Source organism: Seriola lalandi, unplaced genomic scaffold (genome assembly GCF_002814215.2).
Source record: "Seriola lalandi dorsalis isolate HSWRI2012SDOR001 ecotype SW California unplaced genomic scaffold, Sedor1 jcf7180002054334, whole genome shotgun sequence".
In the NCBI taxonomy this organism is placed as follows: Eukaryota; Metazoa; Chordata; class Actinopteri; order Carangiformes; family Carangidae; genus Seriola; species Seriola lalandi.
The window spans coordinates 961,413-980,165 of NW_019524887.1; the positions used below are offsets into that span (position 1 = coordinate 961,413).

General features: G+C 43.3%; 1 protein-coding gene across 1 annotated transcript in view; it reads left to right on the forward strand.

Moving 5' to 3' along the window:
* Positions 1–18,753, forward strand: part of LOC111655882 (protein tyrosine phosphatase receptor type M) — a 149,163-nt gene that overhangs the window by 56,392 nt on the left and 74,018 nt on the right. Inside the window, exon 7 of the mRNA XM_087174279.1 lies at positions 5,019–5,312. Coding sequence (XP_087030405.1) covers positions 5,019–5,312 — 294 coding nt within the window. The remainder of the gene's footprint in view (positions 1–5,018; positions 5,313–18,753) is intronic.

Here is an 18,753-nt window from a genome sequence, read left to right on the forward strand (position 1 = left end):
ACCATACACTGCCTTTTTCTTCAACATGAGGAGAGTGAATGCTTGATTATCCCAGATAATCACTTCTGCTTTCATGCCAGTATTCAGTCAGATTTACGTGCCTATGTGGAAGTGCACTGCATGTATTTTCCAGAGTGTACTACGGATTGGCCGAGCGCGGCCCCCTTTATTCCGGGCTCTCCTGTAGTGCAGCCAGTGGTTCTGAAAGAAGGGGGGGGGGGGGGGGGGGGGATAATTATTCCCTGTCCAAGTGCTGGCTCTTTTCTCAGCCTGGTTGAAATCACCTGGAGCCCACAAAGCATTCGCTCTGCTCCAACATAGTATTCTGGGCCATGCTATCAACTCAAGGCTGCCGAGGCACAGCCCTGTCAGCGCTAATGAGAATAGCCCCTAAAAATCGAAGGCCGGCCAGTCGAGCTCGTCATTTTCCCGTGGCCACCTCTTCTCGTATCGGGAGCGGATCAATTCTTTACTCACAGCAGCCCAATTAGGAGAGAGCACGGTGTAATGAGGACCTCTTGCATCTTAACAAGAGAAGCTCAGTAGATGTAACAGGCAAATGAAAGAAGGATTCATAAACAGTCAAGTCTAACTAATCTAACAACAGAGCAGAGTGGCAGCTCTTCTTATTGCTCCCTGTGTTCTGAATACCAAATGGGTGGCAAGATGTGTGTGCGTGTGTGTGCGTGCGTGTGTGTGTGTTTTGTAGAGATGAAATGATTACTTGATTAATCGATAAGTCAATTGAAAGAAAATGAAATGACAATTTAGAGAAATGATTAATCATTTAAGCGGCTAAAAAGCCAAAGATGAAGTGGTTCTGTCTTGTCAAATTGAGGGTTTCCCTCTGTTATATTAGTGTGTGTGGTTTGACAAAAGAACCAATGTCAAGTCACCGCCAATTTAAAAAAAAAAAAAAAAAGAAAAAAAAAAGACACATTAATTGATGATGAAAATAATCGATACAGCTGCAGCTCGAGAATGTTCTTCTTCTTCTCAGTATGTCATCTGGTACTGGGTCCATGGGTATGCCAGTGTGTGTTTGTGTGTGTGTGTGTGTGTGTGTGTGCGCCTGCGCCATTTCATGTGCATTAGTGTGCTTTTGTGTGATTGCGTTCTGGCAGGCAGGTGCTGCGGTAGAGGAGGACGCAGCTGTCTGCCAGGCCGTTCGCCTATCTGGTCAACATCACGACAACAGCTGCTCGCTGACCCCGCGTATGGCCGCCGCTGTCATCTGCTCGCTGTCGCCCCAAACCCCAGCCAGCACAGAGCTCAGTTCAGTGCCGCTTCCAGGGCCCCACCGCTGCAAAGCCTCGTGAGGCTTAAACAGTGGGAATTGAGTTGTTAATATCCTAAAGTGTTCCAGCACTTGAGTGTATTTCACCGCGGTAATCCGTGTGCTGTGGCTGTTGAACAGGGGGGATTGCTGCACCTACAGGAATTATTTCATCACCATAACCTGCTGTTGCTTCTGTGAAGCACTAACTTTCCAAAGTTAAATGAAATGCTTATTGCTTTAATACGTCATGGCACTTAGTCATATTGTTGTGGAAATGGTCTCAGGTGATAGCAGCGGAAAATAGGACTGAATGGCAGCGGTGGCATCCATGCATCGCAGTGCGTGTAAAGCATCTTCTCTATAGAGAATAAAGATTGATTGAATGACCGAAGAGCTCTTGTTTGATACCTCGGACATTTGTGTCCTGCAGTCGGACAGTGTCAGAGATAATCATGTGATATAATGCCAGAGGGAATCAGATAATCAGAAGATGCAGTTTCATAAGTTAAGTAGATATTAGTTGGTTGAGTTTTATGTTGCCAAGTTTGTCACCCTGTGGACCAGTCATGAATGAGTCAGCAGCTAGAAACTTTTGTTATATTTTGAGGGCCATTTGTTCCTGTGCATCACAAGGTGTCATCAGAGAATGAGTCTGTTGACAAATGTGTCAGTAAAATCTGGCAAAAACCTGCATTACACCTCCTCCGTGGAGCTCGGACTGTATTTTTTTAAATAAAAAAAAAAACTGATAATTTATTCATATTTCTCACTTTTTCAAAGTTCCTTTACACAGTTCTTACTTTTAATTTAGTTCTTTAATGAATAAAGAATTAATAAAGTAAATTACGTCTGGTCCTTTAATTGTACATGCCATCTGCTTTTCTTGAGAGAAAAAATAAAAGCCAAAGAACTACAAGAAAACAAGTTATCAGTTCTCCAGAGCCAACATAGGTGAACCTCTTTTATACATTGTAGTCTCATTTTATGTCTTAAAATACAAACGCCAATCACGATTACAATTTCAATATCTTTTGATGGACAGCCATACCATGAGGGATGATACTGCAGTATGAGCCTCTGCTGTTTTCTGTTGTTTTAAATGAACTGGAGCATATTGCCTCTTAACTCAGTTAAACCCCTTTTAAGACATAACAAGAGACCATAAAAGACCATCAAAACAAGCCTGTTGTTCCACCCAGATTTTGGATCACCTCACTCTCCTGTCTGGCTCCAGCACGCAGACTGGCGCGCAGGTTGATGACCTGCTGGATTAGCTGGTTCGCTTTGGGCGATGTTTGACAGCAACACTGGAAGCTTGGATTAGTGGGAGTTTAGGGACCTGCAAGAGGAGGTCACCGTGGGGTAACCATCTGCTGAGGGAGAGCCTCCAATTCTCTGTAGGACACCTCGGCCTGCTCCTAATGTGCCCGGAGACTTCTCCCTCTCCATGACAACTCCATGAGAAGCAGCCAGGCGACTAATGGCATTATTCTGTTACATGTGTGTGCTCATTAGAGCTACTTCACCGTGGCCTCTGGGACGTGTAACTATTGTAGTACGTGACAAGGGCAGATTCCTAAGCAATGCTTTAGCTGTGGGTCGTAGCTCTTTGTTGGCAGTGGCAAGTTTTTGGTTACACCAGGAGACAGTGTCTGAAGCATGAAAGATATCTAGGTGAGATAATGGAGGAGGACTTGTTTTGTTGTCCCTATAAACTGGAACAAAATAGAACATGGACTAAATAAGAGAGGATATTTTTATGTTACTGAAATACTGAAAGGAGACTTTGCATGTTCAGGAAGTCACTGTGACCTTTTGTGTGCGTGTCTGTCAAAGGTGACTTGAAAAACAATGAACACACCAGTTTAAAACTGTTCTTCGAGACTTCAGAAGTATCTATTAACACCTTTTCATGTACTACCGCATTGTCCTCTCACCGCGTTGTATAAGAATGCAATCCTGAAAATATCCCACAGGTGAAATAACATGTCTGACATTTCAAGAAACCTCATTAAACCAGAAATGGCACAAGGTTTATGCAAAGATTAGACAAATATTGATGACATAACAGAGGAGGGGGGGGGTCAGCTTCAAGGTTTACTCTGAACACCACATTTGTCTGAGAGACATAAACTTATAATTGAGGAGAAGAACTTGAGAATACTTTTCAGAAGAATCCAAAGAGACGCGCTGAAGGTTGAAAGGGCCCAGGACTAGATTTGTTCTTCATTATGAAGAGAAAAAGGCCGTACTTTCATTACATACCTGTAGAACAGAGCCAGGAAGCATGTTTTTGTCTTTTTTGGAAACATCATTTCAAACTGTTTGATAAGTTTGATAACCTCTTCTCAGTGCACCTTGAGTTTCTTTGACCATATTGTTGAGGGTTAAAACGTATTCAAACTGTTTGAACAAGTGCAATTATTTGTCTCAAAATGTTACTCTTGCCCTGCTTTTGAACAGCAGTAATGGAGTGTAACTAAGTACTCTTGCTCCAACCAGTTAATTAAAAAGAGTTAAGGTTTTAAGTGTGAGGAAATGCATAACTAGCAAACAGCATATGAAATAGAATTGGCTGAAAATACCACATGTTGATATATCAGTAATAATCTGAATTCCTCACATACATTAGTAGAACAATGGCATTTTTCTCTGTTGAGGACGTTTGCATTCTAACAATGGTGACAATACGTAGCTCTACTTGAGCAGCATTTTCATTGCAGGACTTTATAATGGAGTATGTGGACATTGTGACATGGGTATTTCTATCTTTAGTAAAAGAGCTGAATGCTTCCTTCATCACTGATGAATAAGTCTCTTCAACTGAGAACTTCAGTTAGATCAGTGTCCATAGAATCACTGCTCTTCAAAGGAAGTGGAACGCACCTCCAAGACCAGCAACAAGTGCGCAGCATACACACAGAAACTGTATGTCTTACAAATACCAAGTACAATACAGAATATGCAGCTATTTTGTATTAGCGGTTCTGTTTTGAGCAAAAAAGCAGCGCTGCCTGGATTATATTTTCCTTCAACGTGTCAGACAGAGCATTCATATTAGGCATGTTTGTAAACCATTTCCTGCCAAAAATGTAATTGGTTGTTACAATATCCACACATGGCTACAAAAGTAATTTGTATGAAAATATATTGTCTTGTAAAAGTGAGAATAGTTAACATGTAGAGTTAAATTTAAGGCTTTCCTGTCATCTTTTTAGCTTCAAAAGAAATTACAAAATTCTGCAACAGTCATGAGTTGTGAGATTCCATACAAGGCCTCTGATTGAAATCAATACGTTGTTCAATGGGAGCAGCATTTGCCAAGTGACTTCGTTCACACCTCTGTTAGAAGTTGCCGTCCCTTTCAAAATGTGCGTGATTACATGACTCAGTCAGTGTACTGCCGATGATGAGATATTTCATTCTCCAAGCTGGAACTATTGATTGTTACATGGATCTCCTTGAATACCTTGTTTACTGGAAAACATGCAGATACTCCTCACGGGCCTCCAGAGAATTTTGATGCGGTTGATTGCCTAAAAGAACAAATTGATTTAGAGCATCTTGTTTGCTGGGTACGAGCGTTTATCCCCACTTATTTTCTTGAGAATGTTGATGCTTTTTACACAAATTAGAAAAAAAACAAAACATCATTGTTTCTGTATTGTGAAGACTTTCCAGCATTTCACCATTATACTGCGGTTATCTAACACCATCAAAAACTTTTTTGTTTCCCCAGAGCCCCCTGTGCCCATTGCACCACCCCAGCTGACTGCTGTCGGCGCCACCTATCTGTGGATCCAGTTGAACGCCAATTCCATCAACGGGGACGGCCCAATCATCGACAGGGAGGTGGAGTACCGCACAGTGTCGGGCACCATGTACGACCTGCAGCCTGTAGACAAGACCACACACAAGATCGGCCACCTGGACCCGGACACAGAATATGAGATCAGCGTTCTGCTGACCAGACCTCTGGAGGGAGGCACCGGAGCCCCGGGACCCCCTCTGAGGGCCAGGACCAAATGTGCTGGTGAGGCCAAAAATATAATTACTTACAAAGCACCGCTGGTTTGACAGTGTCACATGAAACCAATTCATTACATTATGTTGTCGTGGTTGTGAACTTAAATATCACAGAGAGATTTCCCTCAAGCTTTGTAAGGGAAGTAGAACTGATGTCATTCCTCCTTTCATATTTCGAATGTGAAATGTACTGTGACAGGAAAATCGTGATGAAGGATTTTAGTCATGGGATGTCTGGATCTTAAGTTATTAGAGAAGCTCAGCTCCCAGCCCCCCCGAGACGTCCTGTGTCCACCGGACAGCGTCTGTGAATCACAGATTTTTACGTGAAACTGCTTTATTAAGCGTTTCTACCAGTTTTAATCCCCTGGCCTGTCGGTTACGGAGAGGAGGACACCTCTGCGGATAATTCGCTTTCCGGTAAAGGAAAAAAAAAAAAAAACCCTGAACGACTGACACTGAAGAAATCCAAACCTGAAGAAGGTGAAGGCAATGGTGGTGAAGACAACTTCTTTGATCCCATGCTGCTCCACAACGTCACCAAACGCCGTCTTTTGTTACTGTTTTGTTTGAGAGACCCCTCGCGACAGAGGTTACATACCGTGCGTTTAAAGTAAAAAAAAAAAAAGATCCAATTATTTCCTGTAGGTGGCACAACTGTTAAAATTGCAGTGTTTTTATTTGCCCGTAGGTGGTAACATTGACGTACCACTGAGTTGGCGTGTGTGTAATTGGCCTAACTGAACCCTCCTCCGTGGAGAATCTGCACTCTCTCTGATGTGAATAAATGAGTTTGTAAGCGAGCTACGATGTAGCTGTGCCATTAGCTGCTGTGCATCTAGAAACAAAGATAACATCTCCGTCTCAGCTAACGGAGCTAACGGCTGAGGAGCGAGGTTCGCTCTCAGTGTCGGCTCTTTGCACAGTCCCAACACAATGACAGTCTGATACAACAGAGAACAAAAGTACCCCACTTCAATAAATAGAGAAAGAGATACTGAAATTTACAACAATCATGTGAAAAGAGTGGTCAAAGGAACAGTGCAGTCTATTCATTCAGATTTTAAAATTCTTTTATTTTTTATTTCTGCTGCCTTCGGCTCGTTGAGTTTGAGTTTGCATCGCTCCTAATTTACTCTTACAAATAACACATTTTAAAAAGATTCAAATTTTTTTTTTTTTTTTTTCGAATCACCCCCTGCATACAATAAATAGCCATCAGGGCTCCATTGTTGTTAAAGCCTCGTTGCATGTGAAGCAAATAACTGCAGCTCACAATCGTCCAACATATATCATTGCCAGTTTACTTAGGTAATTATTTCTCTATAGTAGACAAAGCCCACTATGCCTCCATTGTTTGCACCTATAGATCTTCATTAAGCGTTTTGGCATATGGACATAAATTGTCTCTTTTCTAAGTAATGTTTTCCACAGTGGGCACCTGGAACAATTAGAGCCGTGCAAACTTTTTTTTAGCTTTACATGTAACAGAGAAACTGATCAAACCTGTGAACCATTGGAAAAACAACAGTTTTAACTCCTAACTTCTCTTTGGAACAGCTGTGTGTCACAATAATTGATGTGATTTATAGTTAGATGAAAACTGCCCCGCCACATGGTTAACTTTATAACTACTCGTTTATTCAGCCTAATTCTCATTCCGAATGCCCCGCGAGCTTCTTAATCCATCAGCAACACAGATTGATATCATGTGTGAATCAGAGTGGCACCTTAAATTTGGATCATTACATTGCTGTTATACTGTGGGCCATTCAAACTCAAACATGTACATAAACACTTTGAGAACGCCTGATGATATTGTACAAATTGCCCTTCTCACAACATTAACCAGCTAAATTCCCATGCTGTACTAGGATGCCAACTCGGGGAACAAAACAAACCCAGGCTCAGCAGTTTCCCAGGCTAATGCTGTTTGGTGTCCAGAGAAAATGCTGATGAAAATGAGATTTTCCTCCCTTCCCTGCCCAGGGTGTAACCCTTTCTTCTCACTGTGAAGGTCATGAGCTTATTCATTTTTAGTCTGGCTGATAGGGATGAATGGCCCTACCTGTGCAGCCCTCGGAGCCGGGGCCCGGCGTCTGTGGGGGTCCTGCCCCTTTGCCACCCTGCCGGTCACAGCCGGGGAGATTGATGGCCCCGGCTCCTGAAGTGTGTTTGAGGAAGCGGCTCTTGATCTTGTCCGGCTCTCTGCTGGTCTTCCCCACTGACAGGCCGGGCCTCAGCAGAGCTCCTAATTGAACGGTTAAGACTCACAGGGCTGTGTTATACATCACTGTTGATACAGACAGGCCCAGGGACTGGCTTCCCCTCTTCCCCGCACTGCTGTCTGGAGGTGCTAATGAAAATCTGTGGCCACTTTAGAGCACTGTCTCTCACATAATTATTCATAGCCATGCCTTGGTCACTTCGCAAACTGAGCAATGTTTCTGATGACAAAGGATGTTTTAATTCAATCTTCTGTAAAATGGGGAATGTATAATGCAAGGACGCCACCAATTCAATTCAGAAGCAGGAGGAAGAAAGGGGTAGCCTTGAAAGGTTTTTCTTTCCCATGAAGCACTTTCATTACTTTCCTAGTGAACATCAAAAGAATGTCTTATCCAAGGCTCTGTGATTGCTTTCGGGGGTTATTTGTGGGTTTCAAGGGTTTGCAGAATGATTCAAACAACATTTTTTGCTTTTGCATATCCTCATGTCTTTGGACTGTCGATGTCGAATTTCACAACTTGTTACGATTTGTTATTTTCCTCTTCTCCTGCTGGTCCAAATCACTCGCCAAACATTTCTAGAGCTAACAGAGAAAAGCATTTGCTAACTGCGCTCCCCTTTCCATGTGAAATTTGTGTCTGTGTGAAGTTGTTTACCACTTCAGACTGCTCCACGCTTGGTAAGTGCTACTTGAAGGGAAGACACTATAATATCAGGTGGTGCCCTAGGATCACAGCAGGGTGCTCCGCCTTTCAGCATCACTACTGAGAGTCCATTTCACACAGAGAAACCATTTCCAGCCCACACTAGGAAGGCAGATGGGCAAACCTTAAACAACTACTCCTCTGTAGTCTTACTTCATGTCTGTGTGGAAAAGTGTTCGCTGGAGCTCTTCTGTCTGCACATCGCGCTCTGCTCCGGGTTAAGAAAATCACAGACGCATCGAATGTGGTTTTGTTGCCGCAACACTCCGTCTCAAGGCACACTTTGTTTCTCCAATAAAACGGTTATTCTCAGAGCTGTCTGTTCAGCCCACATCAGCTGATGACAGTTAGTTTTGTCACTTAAACAATGTCTAGCTCAGTCAACTTCAAATGAGAGGTGATTGATTTAGAGTTCGGTCTCTGCATGGCATGTTTTTTCCACACAGCGCTTGTTTACGATGCAGCAGAGATAATTTCATACTAGTTTCCATGGTAGAAGAACAGTCTGTCCTGTGCGCTTCATCTCCACCCTGTGGCCTTCGCTGTCCCACTGGCTCTCAGGCGCTTTAAAAATGGCAGTACATGATGTCCATGCTGGGTCCAAACACCTGCTCAGACTCCAGCCTCTGCCAGCTCCACATCTCCATCTATAAGTTGTCTCCATCTGCGCCCTGGTACCACGTGGGTGTAGTCTCATCTGTTTGTTTTGACTTTGCCATTCTGTTGCACTGAGTGCTATTAAACACAAGGGAATCAGCGTTAATCAGGGATCAGCCCTCGTTTAAACAGTCGTTTATAACAGTGGAGAGTGGGGAGGAGCCGCGCAATTAATGTGCACCCACACCAAGGTTGGTTATTTGCATTTAGCCTCCTGGTTAATTTGTGAAAGACCAGGTCTGTGTTGATGCAAATAAGAAGCGTGCCAGCGTCTGGCAGCATGGAAAATGTAGTGCTGGTAGATTTCACTATATTGCTACTTATGTTCAACACAATTATCAGTATGTCTCTTCTCAATGTAAAAATTCCTGCAAAGTCTAACCATCAGAAAATCATGTTCCTTTTTCCCCCATTGATATCAAGTTTTAGACTTCAGTATATGTTTTTTTCTGTGCATTCAGAAAGTTTTTATTTCTTGTGCAATGCAAAAGTTTTATTCTAGTGAAAATGTAGAAGATGGAAAATGGAAATAGAGAAAACCTTTATAGCAGCCGTGCTCATTTAAAGAGTGTTGTAATACAAACACATCATATAAAGTGAGGAAAGGGGGCTTCTAAGCATACTGAGGAAAAATAAGAAAAAATCAAATTGGAGGCTCCTTTCCTGCAATAAATTAAAATAAATTCCAAGTATTTATTTAAAGCCTCTGATGCGCCAGACGGACGCCAGAGTTACTGTAACAAAACAAATTGATAGCCGGTGTGCTGAACACACATGATGTCCGTTTTGTTCCTCTCTTTGTACGTGCATCAGAAGTTTTAATAAAAATGTTTCTTTTTTTAAAGCAGGTAGCTTACAGTTGTCTTTTTTGTTGGAATATAAAAACACAATATTCCTCTACAAATGCTAACATGACCAGCTCAGCTAGTTTCACCTAAAACTCTCCCCAGTCTTTCATGAAATGTCTCTTGTCACCATTGCTAACATCCTTGGTAATATCTGGTCCTGTTTAAGGTTCATGGCTGAGAAAGTGTTTTTTTTTTTTTTTTAAAAACCGTAACTAGTTTCCATGGAATTTAGCTGCTCAATAAGGAAGTGCTTGACATGATGACACATAAATCTGATGGCTCAAATATCAACAAAAAGCATTTTTGTTACCTTCATAGATATAAAATAAAAAATATTGAACATTGACAGAATCCCTCGTGCTAAGGGTTAACAGTAGACAAAGAGGGTAGCTTTGGAAAATGGCTATAGTTTCCTTTAAAGCATTCCTCTCTGAATCGTGTCACTTGCCAAAATACATATGTTTAAAATGCATAAGGATCATGTCGCCGTGTAACCTAAGGAATATTCTAAAGAGAACAAGATACATTAACTATATTATGAAAGCATTGCTTCTGTGCAGATCTCTATTATCCATAAAACCTCTATCTGAACAATGCCATTACTGCCAGGCCTTGAAAAGTTTCTGAATCCCCCACAAACACTAAAAACTAGCATTGTGGTCATAAATAAAAATCCTATAAACTGCACAGTTAACTGTCTTTACTGGGAAATTAACCTTTCATTTCACCATCTGTTCTTTTAAACCTCACAAAGTGGTGAACAATGATCGGAATGATTATCGTAACTTAAAGCCAATTCCTTTTTTCTACCTTTGTTCACCTGTCAAAGAGGGTTTTAAAAAGTACCATCTACACTCATTTATTTTTAATTTCGTCCAGAAACCCTTCACATTGATAGACAAGAAAATTGGCCTGACATAAGGACACTTAGGACTCTGTACCACTTGCATAAAGTTTATGAATGTTCTTTTTCACTCTGAAGAACTTGTACCAGGTTTTGGTGCAAGGCCAAATTTCAATTGAGTGAACTTGCGAGACTCTTACGGATGTTGTGAAAGCAAAGGCGTTACTGACCTTTTCGTTCAGGAAGAAATGATTGTTTATATCTTGGTTTATATATACTCAAACTGTCTTTTGCAAATAAAGGAAGAAGAGTAGGAGGGATGCCACATACTTTCTGCGTAAAACATAAATAGGACAGAAATTGTTAGCCTGCTAACCTGGGTATCTCTATTGGTTTACATTACTTCCAGGTGCACTTACACGTGTCAGTAACTGTGTCCCAATTCCAGGGGGCTGCATTTGAAGACCCATTGCATCACAGAGGCGCGACTAGGCTGTCCCGTTTCAAAGGCCCCTTCAAATACATCCCTGTGTTCCTGGGCAACGAAGGTGGATCCTTCACGGCCCGACCTATCCCGAGATCCTTTGAGTCTCGGTAATGAAATCAATATGGCAGCAAACAATACAGACAAAAGAGCCCCGGGGATTACGCTTTGAAATGTATGTTCAGCTCAGTTCGACAGCTAACGGTACAACAATTAAAACCAAGGGCCATAAAATCTCAAGTTTTTGTGGAAGGAAAGTTATGTTTTGTCACGTTTGCTAGGCGATAGGAGCCACGCTTTTCGATTGCGGCTATAAGGGCGGGAGCAGCTGGTGACACAGAGCAAAAATCCTCAATCCTTCGTAGACTGCGTCCGCTGAAGGATGCTGTAATTGGGACACGGCAGGTGTATTGCGCTTTGCTAATTCTCGTCTCACCAAGTCTTAACATTTCATTAACAAAGGGAAAGTGACGACCTGTCAGCTATATCTACAGTGTTTTTCCCTCTATCACCTCATGCATGTCTCATCTCAGTGAGATCTAACCCTTAATGATGGTCGCTGCTTTTTTTTTTTTTTTTTTCTCTCAGGCTGAGATGGAGACTATCTGTCTCTCCGGGTGTAAAAGGAAAGGACATTGTTTGCTAGATTTGATGAGTCTAATTAATGCTATTGTTGCCTTGAGCCGTGAATAGAACCTCACCTCTTCACCTCACTATCTCAGAAAACATTGGTCTGGTAGCCACAATAGCTGGCAGTCATGTGACCTATAGGGTTTATATATTGCCCGTGGCACGGTAAATGAAAAGCATTGGTTTGCGGCCCATTGAATTTGTGTGCTTTTGTCAGAGAAAACAGGCTAGATTGAGTTTGTTGTGTGCAGGAAGGTTATAGGAGGACCACAATAAAAGTCTTTTTTTATTGCAGGCGGTTGGAAGTAGGATGGCGAATTGTGTTCTATGATATTGGCGCCCCAAAAGGCAATTTGTGTTCTTCTCAAGGACACATCCTCAAACAACTGCTGCTGGAAAGGAAAAAGATAGAGAGAGTGAGAAAGACTCTGCATTTATAGCTGTTCCGTTATTATTATTTCCCTCATCTCCATCACTCCATCTATCTGTTCCCCCAAACGCGGAGGAATTGACACTCTGAGAACTGATGCGCACAAAAAGAAAAAAAAAAGAAAAAATTCTCTAGTGACACCAACATAAACTCGGTCTCGACTTATTCCGGAGCTGCCTCTTCAGCTCCTCACAAACAGTTATCACTGAGGTTGTTTGTATCCTCAACTCTTAAGCCTCAGGAGGATGATAAATAGCGGTAGTTTAGTCAGGCTTGGCAAGATCCTTTTTTTCTGCTGTTTTTAAATTTGAACTGAAAAGCTTCTCAAGGTCTTTAAATGTTTCTATTCTCCATGTTTAATTATTCATGGTCTATCTGCTGTAATTTTTGTCACTGATTTTCTCCATCCTTTTGCTGAATTATAGATGTCCCATTCCCCTTGCTAAGGCGTCCAGGAAGCACTCATTCAGTCTGGTTGTATAACTCTAACTCAAGAACATTTCTGCATCTCCCCCTTTAGCTAAAGGACGGGAATGTCAGGCAGGCTGCGATTTATTCCCCATAATTCCCCCATCTAGATAGCTAGATCTTAGACCTCATATATTTCCTAAGTAGGTGGCTCAGAAAACACAGCAGTCATTTCACAAAGTCAAGCGCTTCACTTTGATTTACACTCTAGGTAACAACCTGAGTTGAGTGCGACACATGCAGGTTTTTGGCGACAAATGACAATGCCACGCGGGCCATCTGGGGAGTGTTGAAGTTGAAGAATCACCTTGGTAACCTCCCACTGTTCCTGTAGAGATTGTGTCCCCGTCGGTAAATGAGGGTTTGTGTTCTTCCCGTTTGTAAGCCCTAACCACAGGCTCTTTCCCCAGGAACCTGAACGTAAAAGACAAAGCTTGGCCTGACAGTAGCGGCGGTTGTGTGTGTGCGTGCGTGTGTGTGTGTCTGTGTGTGTGTGTGTGTGTGTGTGTGGGCGTGTGTGTGTGTTAAGACAGATGGAGGATGAGGGGGTGGGTGGGGAGGGGTCATTCTACCTGTCACTCTGACCCCAATCACCGCACAGCATATTGGTGGAAACGCAATGAAAGATTGATTTAACCAGTTCCACCTCCCCTGCCTCCTGCTCTTCCCATCAACTGGCTGCCCATTTGTTTTCATCTGGTTGGTGGACTTCCCTTCCCGTCACCTTTTGCCCCCTGAGACACACTTGTTATAGGTTTGTTCTTTTAATCCCTGGTCAGTGATAGAAAACACTACCTACTGACATTTTATACTCTGTTATTATCTGTTTATTCCTTCTCCATTTTCTTTTTTCTTTTTTTTTTTATAATGCAACCAACAAGTGCAACTTCTTATGAATGCAACTGCAGGTGCTCGATATTTTCACCTCAAGTGCTTCATGAATGTTTTCCGCAGCGTAGTACTTCTCCACCCCCCACTAAATGCTACAATCATGACGAATAAACTGTAGATCCCCTTTTAACTTTAGTGGGCTCTAATCTACTGCAATGCATAGTATATTACAAAACATGATGCAAGCGAGTGACTATTATTAATTCATGAAATTACCGATTCCGATGCAAATATACAATATATGTGGATTATCAGGCGCGCTAGCCGACGGATTCACAGTGAGTGGCGTGCTTCCGTGCTGTGATACAAAGGCAGAAAGCACTACCTACTCATTTTTGTGTGTTTTAACCCCTCTACCACCCGATTCACACATTCTAGTAAGTCCATATATGAGCGGGCGCTTATTCTCAGTGGTCTCTAAGCAAGACAAAAAATGGGCTGATGAGAAAAGGTGTGAATGCTGGGCCAGTTCAGAGGGGTTAAATATATTACATACAAACACTTGCACATATACATATATACAGTCTTGAGTATTGTCATGCGTCGCCCTCCTGTGCTATTGAAATGTCTTTCGCTCTCCCTTTCTATCCAGTGCTCAATTCAGTTCAGTTCAATTTTATTTTCTATAGTGCCACATCATAAATATATCATCTCAACACGCTTTACAGAGGAAGGTCGAGACCTTACAGTATTATAGAGAGAAGCCCAGCAGTTCCCACCGTGAGCAAACAGTTGGCGACAGTGGAGAGGGAAAAAACTCCCTTTTTTAATAGGGAGCAACAACAAGAACTGGACTCAGAGTGGGCGGCTGTCCGTCTCAACCAGTTGGGAAGAGAGGAGAGAAATGGGGGAGAGAGGATAAAGAGGGGGGGGCAAGGGGGAGGGGGTGACGGAAGAGAGAGAGAGAGAGACCAGTGCTGTGAGAAGGAAGGCATTCACCCATTCATCTCCACTCCTACAGCTTCGGGGCGTTCATCAGACAAGGTGGCAGCCCAGCCCGGTCCAGCACCGGGGCTCATTCTGTGGTTTCAATTCGATCCAGCGTGTTGGAGGGCCCTCCGCCCCTCATCCTCACCGATTGTGGCAGTCCCATTTATCACAGGGCCTATAAAGAAGGACTTGATAGAGTGAGTAGCGACCACCACCATTCAATAAATCCTTGTGATTATCCACGCCTCCAAGGTGTATGGGCAAAGTGCCTGTGAGTGTGTGTGTGTGTGTGTGTGTGTGTGTGTGTGTGTGTGTGTGTGTGTGTGTGTGTGTGCGCGTGTCCCGAGCCTGTGGGCATTTGTCTCTGACTTTGTAATGGGTGTAGAGGGTGACGTTGGAACACAAGAGGTCCATGTACAGTGCCTTTTAAGTGCTATCAATTATATCATGTGTACACGCGCCAACCCTATGGCCCGGTTTGACTTGTTGCATTTAATGGCAACAAAAACTTTGGCACTTCCAGTCCACCCCACCCAACCCCCCACCCCTCTGTTGTCTTCGCCTTCTTTCTCCAACGCCCCCCACCCACCCACGCATGACTCCCTCCACCTCTCCCTCTTAACCCCCTCCCTCCTCTCTTTGTCTTCCTCCAGAGGATTGCATAGAGGAGCACTCTAGGAGGGTGATGGAGCTTTGATTGTCGGTTATCAAAAGCTATCATTACAGCTCGCTTCTGTGGGATATGAAAATGATTTCCTAAGTGTAAAACCCATGTCATTACCTCAATGGCCTCAGTGCTATCACTGAGATGTAATAGAAAGAGGCAAACAAATGTGTTCGCCCCCCAGCCCGCCCAGCTCAAACAGGACAGAGGGGAAAACACACAGCAATGCAGAGATAAGTGATGGCAATACCAGGCCTCACTGCCTAGGATGGAACACTTTACATGAAAACTGCCCCCCGACGGGGATTTAATCTTCGCCGTTGTCATGTTGTTTTGGTACCGTCTTCAACAAAGCCGCCTTGTGTGTGACAGGCCTTGGCTGACGTTCTCCGGCAAGGAATCTGACAGTCTACATGCCATCCCATGAAAGTTGAGGCATCTTTCTTTTTTTTTCCTCCTCTCCAAACATCAAGGTTTCTTCCCTCCTCCTTCTCCTCAACTTGAGCGCCGTTTCATCCCGATGAGGCAGCCGCTGGGCTCAGGGGCCACATTGACTCGCTTTCTAATCATTGGGGAAGTAGTCGCCCCCCCCCACCCCCTCACCCTCCTGGTTCTGTTTGCCGAGCAGGGAGATGGAAGTGCCAGCACCAGGCTTTTCTGTTCTTAATCGATGCGGATCTGATAAAGATCCCGGCTTTCCGAATGACTACGCATAAGACCGTAAACACGCTAGAAAACACACATTGTCCCTCTTATATACACACCCGCACTCGCGCGCCCCACACACTTGTCTCACATTAAAGTGGCTGTGCTCCGGACATGCCCAATTTGGTTCCTTTCATCCAGGACTAATGTCTTGCTCTACCCAGGGGCTAAGTGCACCATTTGAAGCCCCCTCTAGGACAGACGGCTGCAACATGCGGTTGTTTGTTGTTTTTGTTTCACGTTTTGGGAAATTCACACAATCCCTTCAGCCGCGGTGGGGCGCACGCAGGGCCCATTCAAATTAACAAGAGGCAATAATGTGCTGATAATTTCTAAAAACATTATTTAAATGTCATGCTGTAATGACGAAAAAATCACTATTAGTTCAATGTAAATGTCAAATTCAAATTATTCAATTACATCAGCGAGTGTGGGGCAGGTGATAATTTGTCCACCGCTTGGAATACCAATCTGGCTCTGACTGGAGCTCATCTGTGTGCCCTGGCGTAAGATGGACCTCAGTAATTTCCTGCTCCAAGGGATGCTTTCATAGCCATTATTATAACTCTATTCCACTAGAAATATCTGCCATACTGGGGAGATATTAGAGTCATATTTTCAGTACTTTCACCCCAGCGTCGCCCTCGGTGTGTGATCGCTTGTGAGAAGTGTAAAAAAACAAATGGCATGGATTTCAAGCGGTTGCCTTGTTATTCCTTGTTGTGATTTGTGCTTGTGCTTCTGATACTGAGCCTCTTACTTGCTCGGTCAATAGAACACAACAAACAGTCACAGTAGACTGGGGTAATAGGCTCATCTCATCAGCTGTCATTCATGGGCCTATATGAAAATGGCTGCACAGCCTCCCGTCTATGCACAAAGGGATTTTCTAAAGGATACCAGCCATTCGGCGCGACCTGTTCGTTTCAGATTAAGCGGGAGAGGAGGGTACGAGGTGTTTTTTTTGTTTTTCTCTTCTCCTCCTTCTTCAAAGTCAACCATGGCCAGGCATTGAAATGGATGAGGCACCTTGTTGTTCATGCAAACAGATGATGTCATTCTGAGTCATGGGGTACAAGTTGTGATTGGGCGTCTGCCACAGATCCTCACATTTTACTGCCTCCCTCAGACAGCTGGCATTTGCACTACAGGGAGCCAATGGGGCAACAAACAATTAGCCTTTTCTCAACAAAACTCCAGGGAGAGGATATAGAATAGTCATAGGAGCCGTTTATTAAACGGCCAGTATTCCTTTATGTACCCCTGCTATAACTGTGTATACCAGTGAAAATGTGTCTAATGTTCTTAGCACATGCCAATAAAAGACACATTCAAATTTACATATGAATATATGGCTTCCTCTTATTGAATTTTTTTCTTCTTCTTCATTTGGTATGGTCCACTTCGTCCCACAATCCCATTTTCCCCAAGTGCTTCCCCATTCTTGTTGGCGTCTCTCCATTGGCCAGCATTAGGGTGCAGCGGACCTGTGGATCTGTGGATCTGCGATGCTCCACAAAGATGGGAGTGTGACATTCTCCTTGAACGCTTCTCCAGAAATGAGACTTCCCTCCCGGCTGCCCGTGCACGTCTGCTTGAGATTCACACTTTGGTGCATTTGTCACTTTGAGAGCATCTGGTTTAATTTGATTTCTTTGCCTGGCCACCCTACAATTCTCTGTGCTTTTAGTGTAACCGTTGCCTACTGAGTGCGGCCAACAGATAGTTCCGCAAATAAAGGGGTTTAAACTTCTATTTTCTGGATGGCTTTCCCAACATTGCAACCGATTTGAAAAGGCCTGTTTGCCTTCGCCGATTTCTGCCCAGTTCTGTCTTAGATTCTCTCTCTTTTTTTGGGTCTTATCCAATTTGTTTCAAATGGTGGACCACTTTTTGTTTCAATTTTCACATTTATCTACATAGTTTAGCAAGTACGACCGAGCCGCAACACTTATTGTCTGTGAGCACTTGCTCTAAATGTTTGATTTTACAGCTAATCCCTTTGAAGGCAGATGTCTTGCATACCAGTCTCCACCAAAGATGAACAAATCTTTCAAATTTTAAGAATCGGAGAAGGTCAGTACTGCAGGAGCCTCTTTTATCAAAGATGACAAACAGATTCAAAGAAGTACTCCAACACAGCATTTCAGAGAAAAAAACACTTTCTGCTGGCCATAACAGCTCTATAACCTCTCAATCAGTCAAAAAATGACACATTTTCTTTAGCCATTGTGTACATTTCTGTAAAAGCTGATTAATGTACGTGGTCAGTCAAGGATTTTTAGTGATTTGTTGCACTCTGCTTAGACCTATAGTGACAAATCCTTCTTAAACAGAAGCTAAAAGCTGTTTCTCCATTTTTCACTGTATTTTATCATTTGTAGACTTTTGTGTATGCTTCATGTAGTGTACGGTGCACACTGCTATCCCTTCCCCCATCTGTCTTCAACAGCTCTTCCCCTGTTTCTCTCAGGCCCTTATAATGCTGTTTCATCTGCTCTATGAAAGCGCAGGAGATATCGCATCCGTTGTTTCTCCTTGTGAAATCTAAGCGTTCCATCTTTCATTCAACTAGCAGGTTGCCTTTTTTTCTCTCTCTTTCTCTCACAGTTATTTCTTCCCGCATTATCCCTCCTAACTTGCACAAGCTTCTGTCGTATGTCACATGTCATGACCCAATTTCCTGAAATCTATTCATTTCTGTCTTGTAGCATCTCTCTAGCACGACGCAGGGTTTTTTTTTATCTCATATCCCCCGAAAGTTAATTTGGAAGGATTCTCAACAGATCTTGATCATTTGACCGTCATGTGTCAGTAGGTATCCACTGGACACAGGAACATGACAAAAAGAATTTAGGGGCATCACATTAGAAGTTCGCCAACAGTGTTGTTTGCAGATTTGTGCTTGTTTGTCATGTCCTCTGCGCAGTCTGAGGACATGACCCCCCCCCCCCCCCCCCCCCC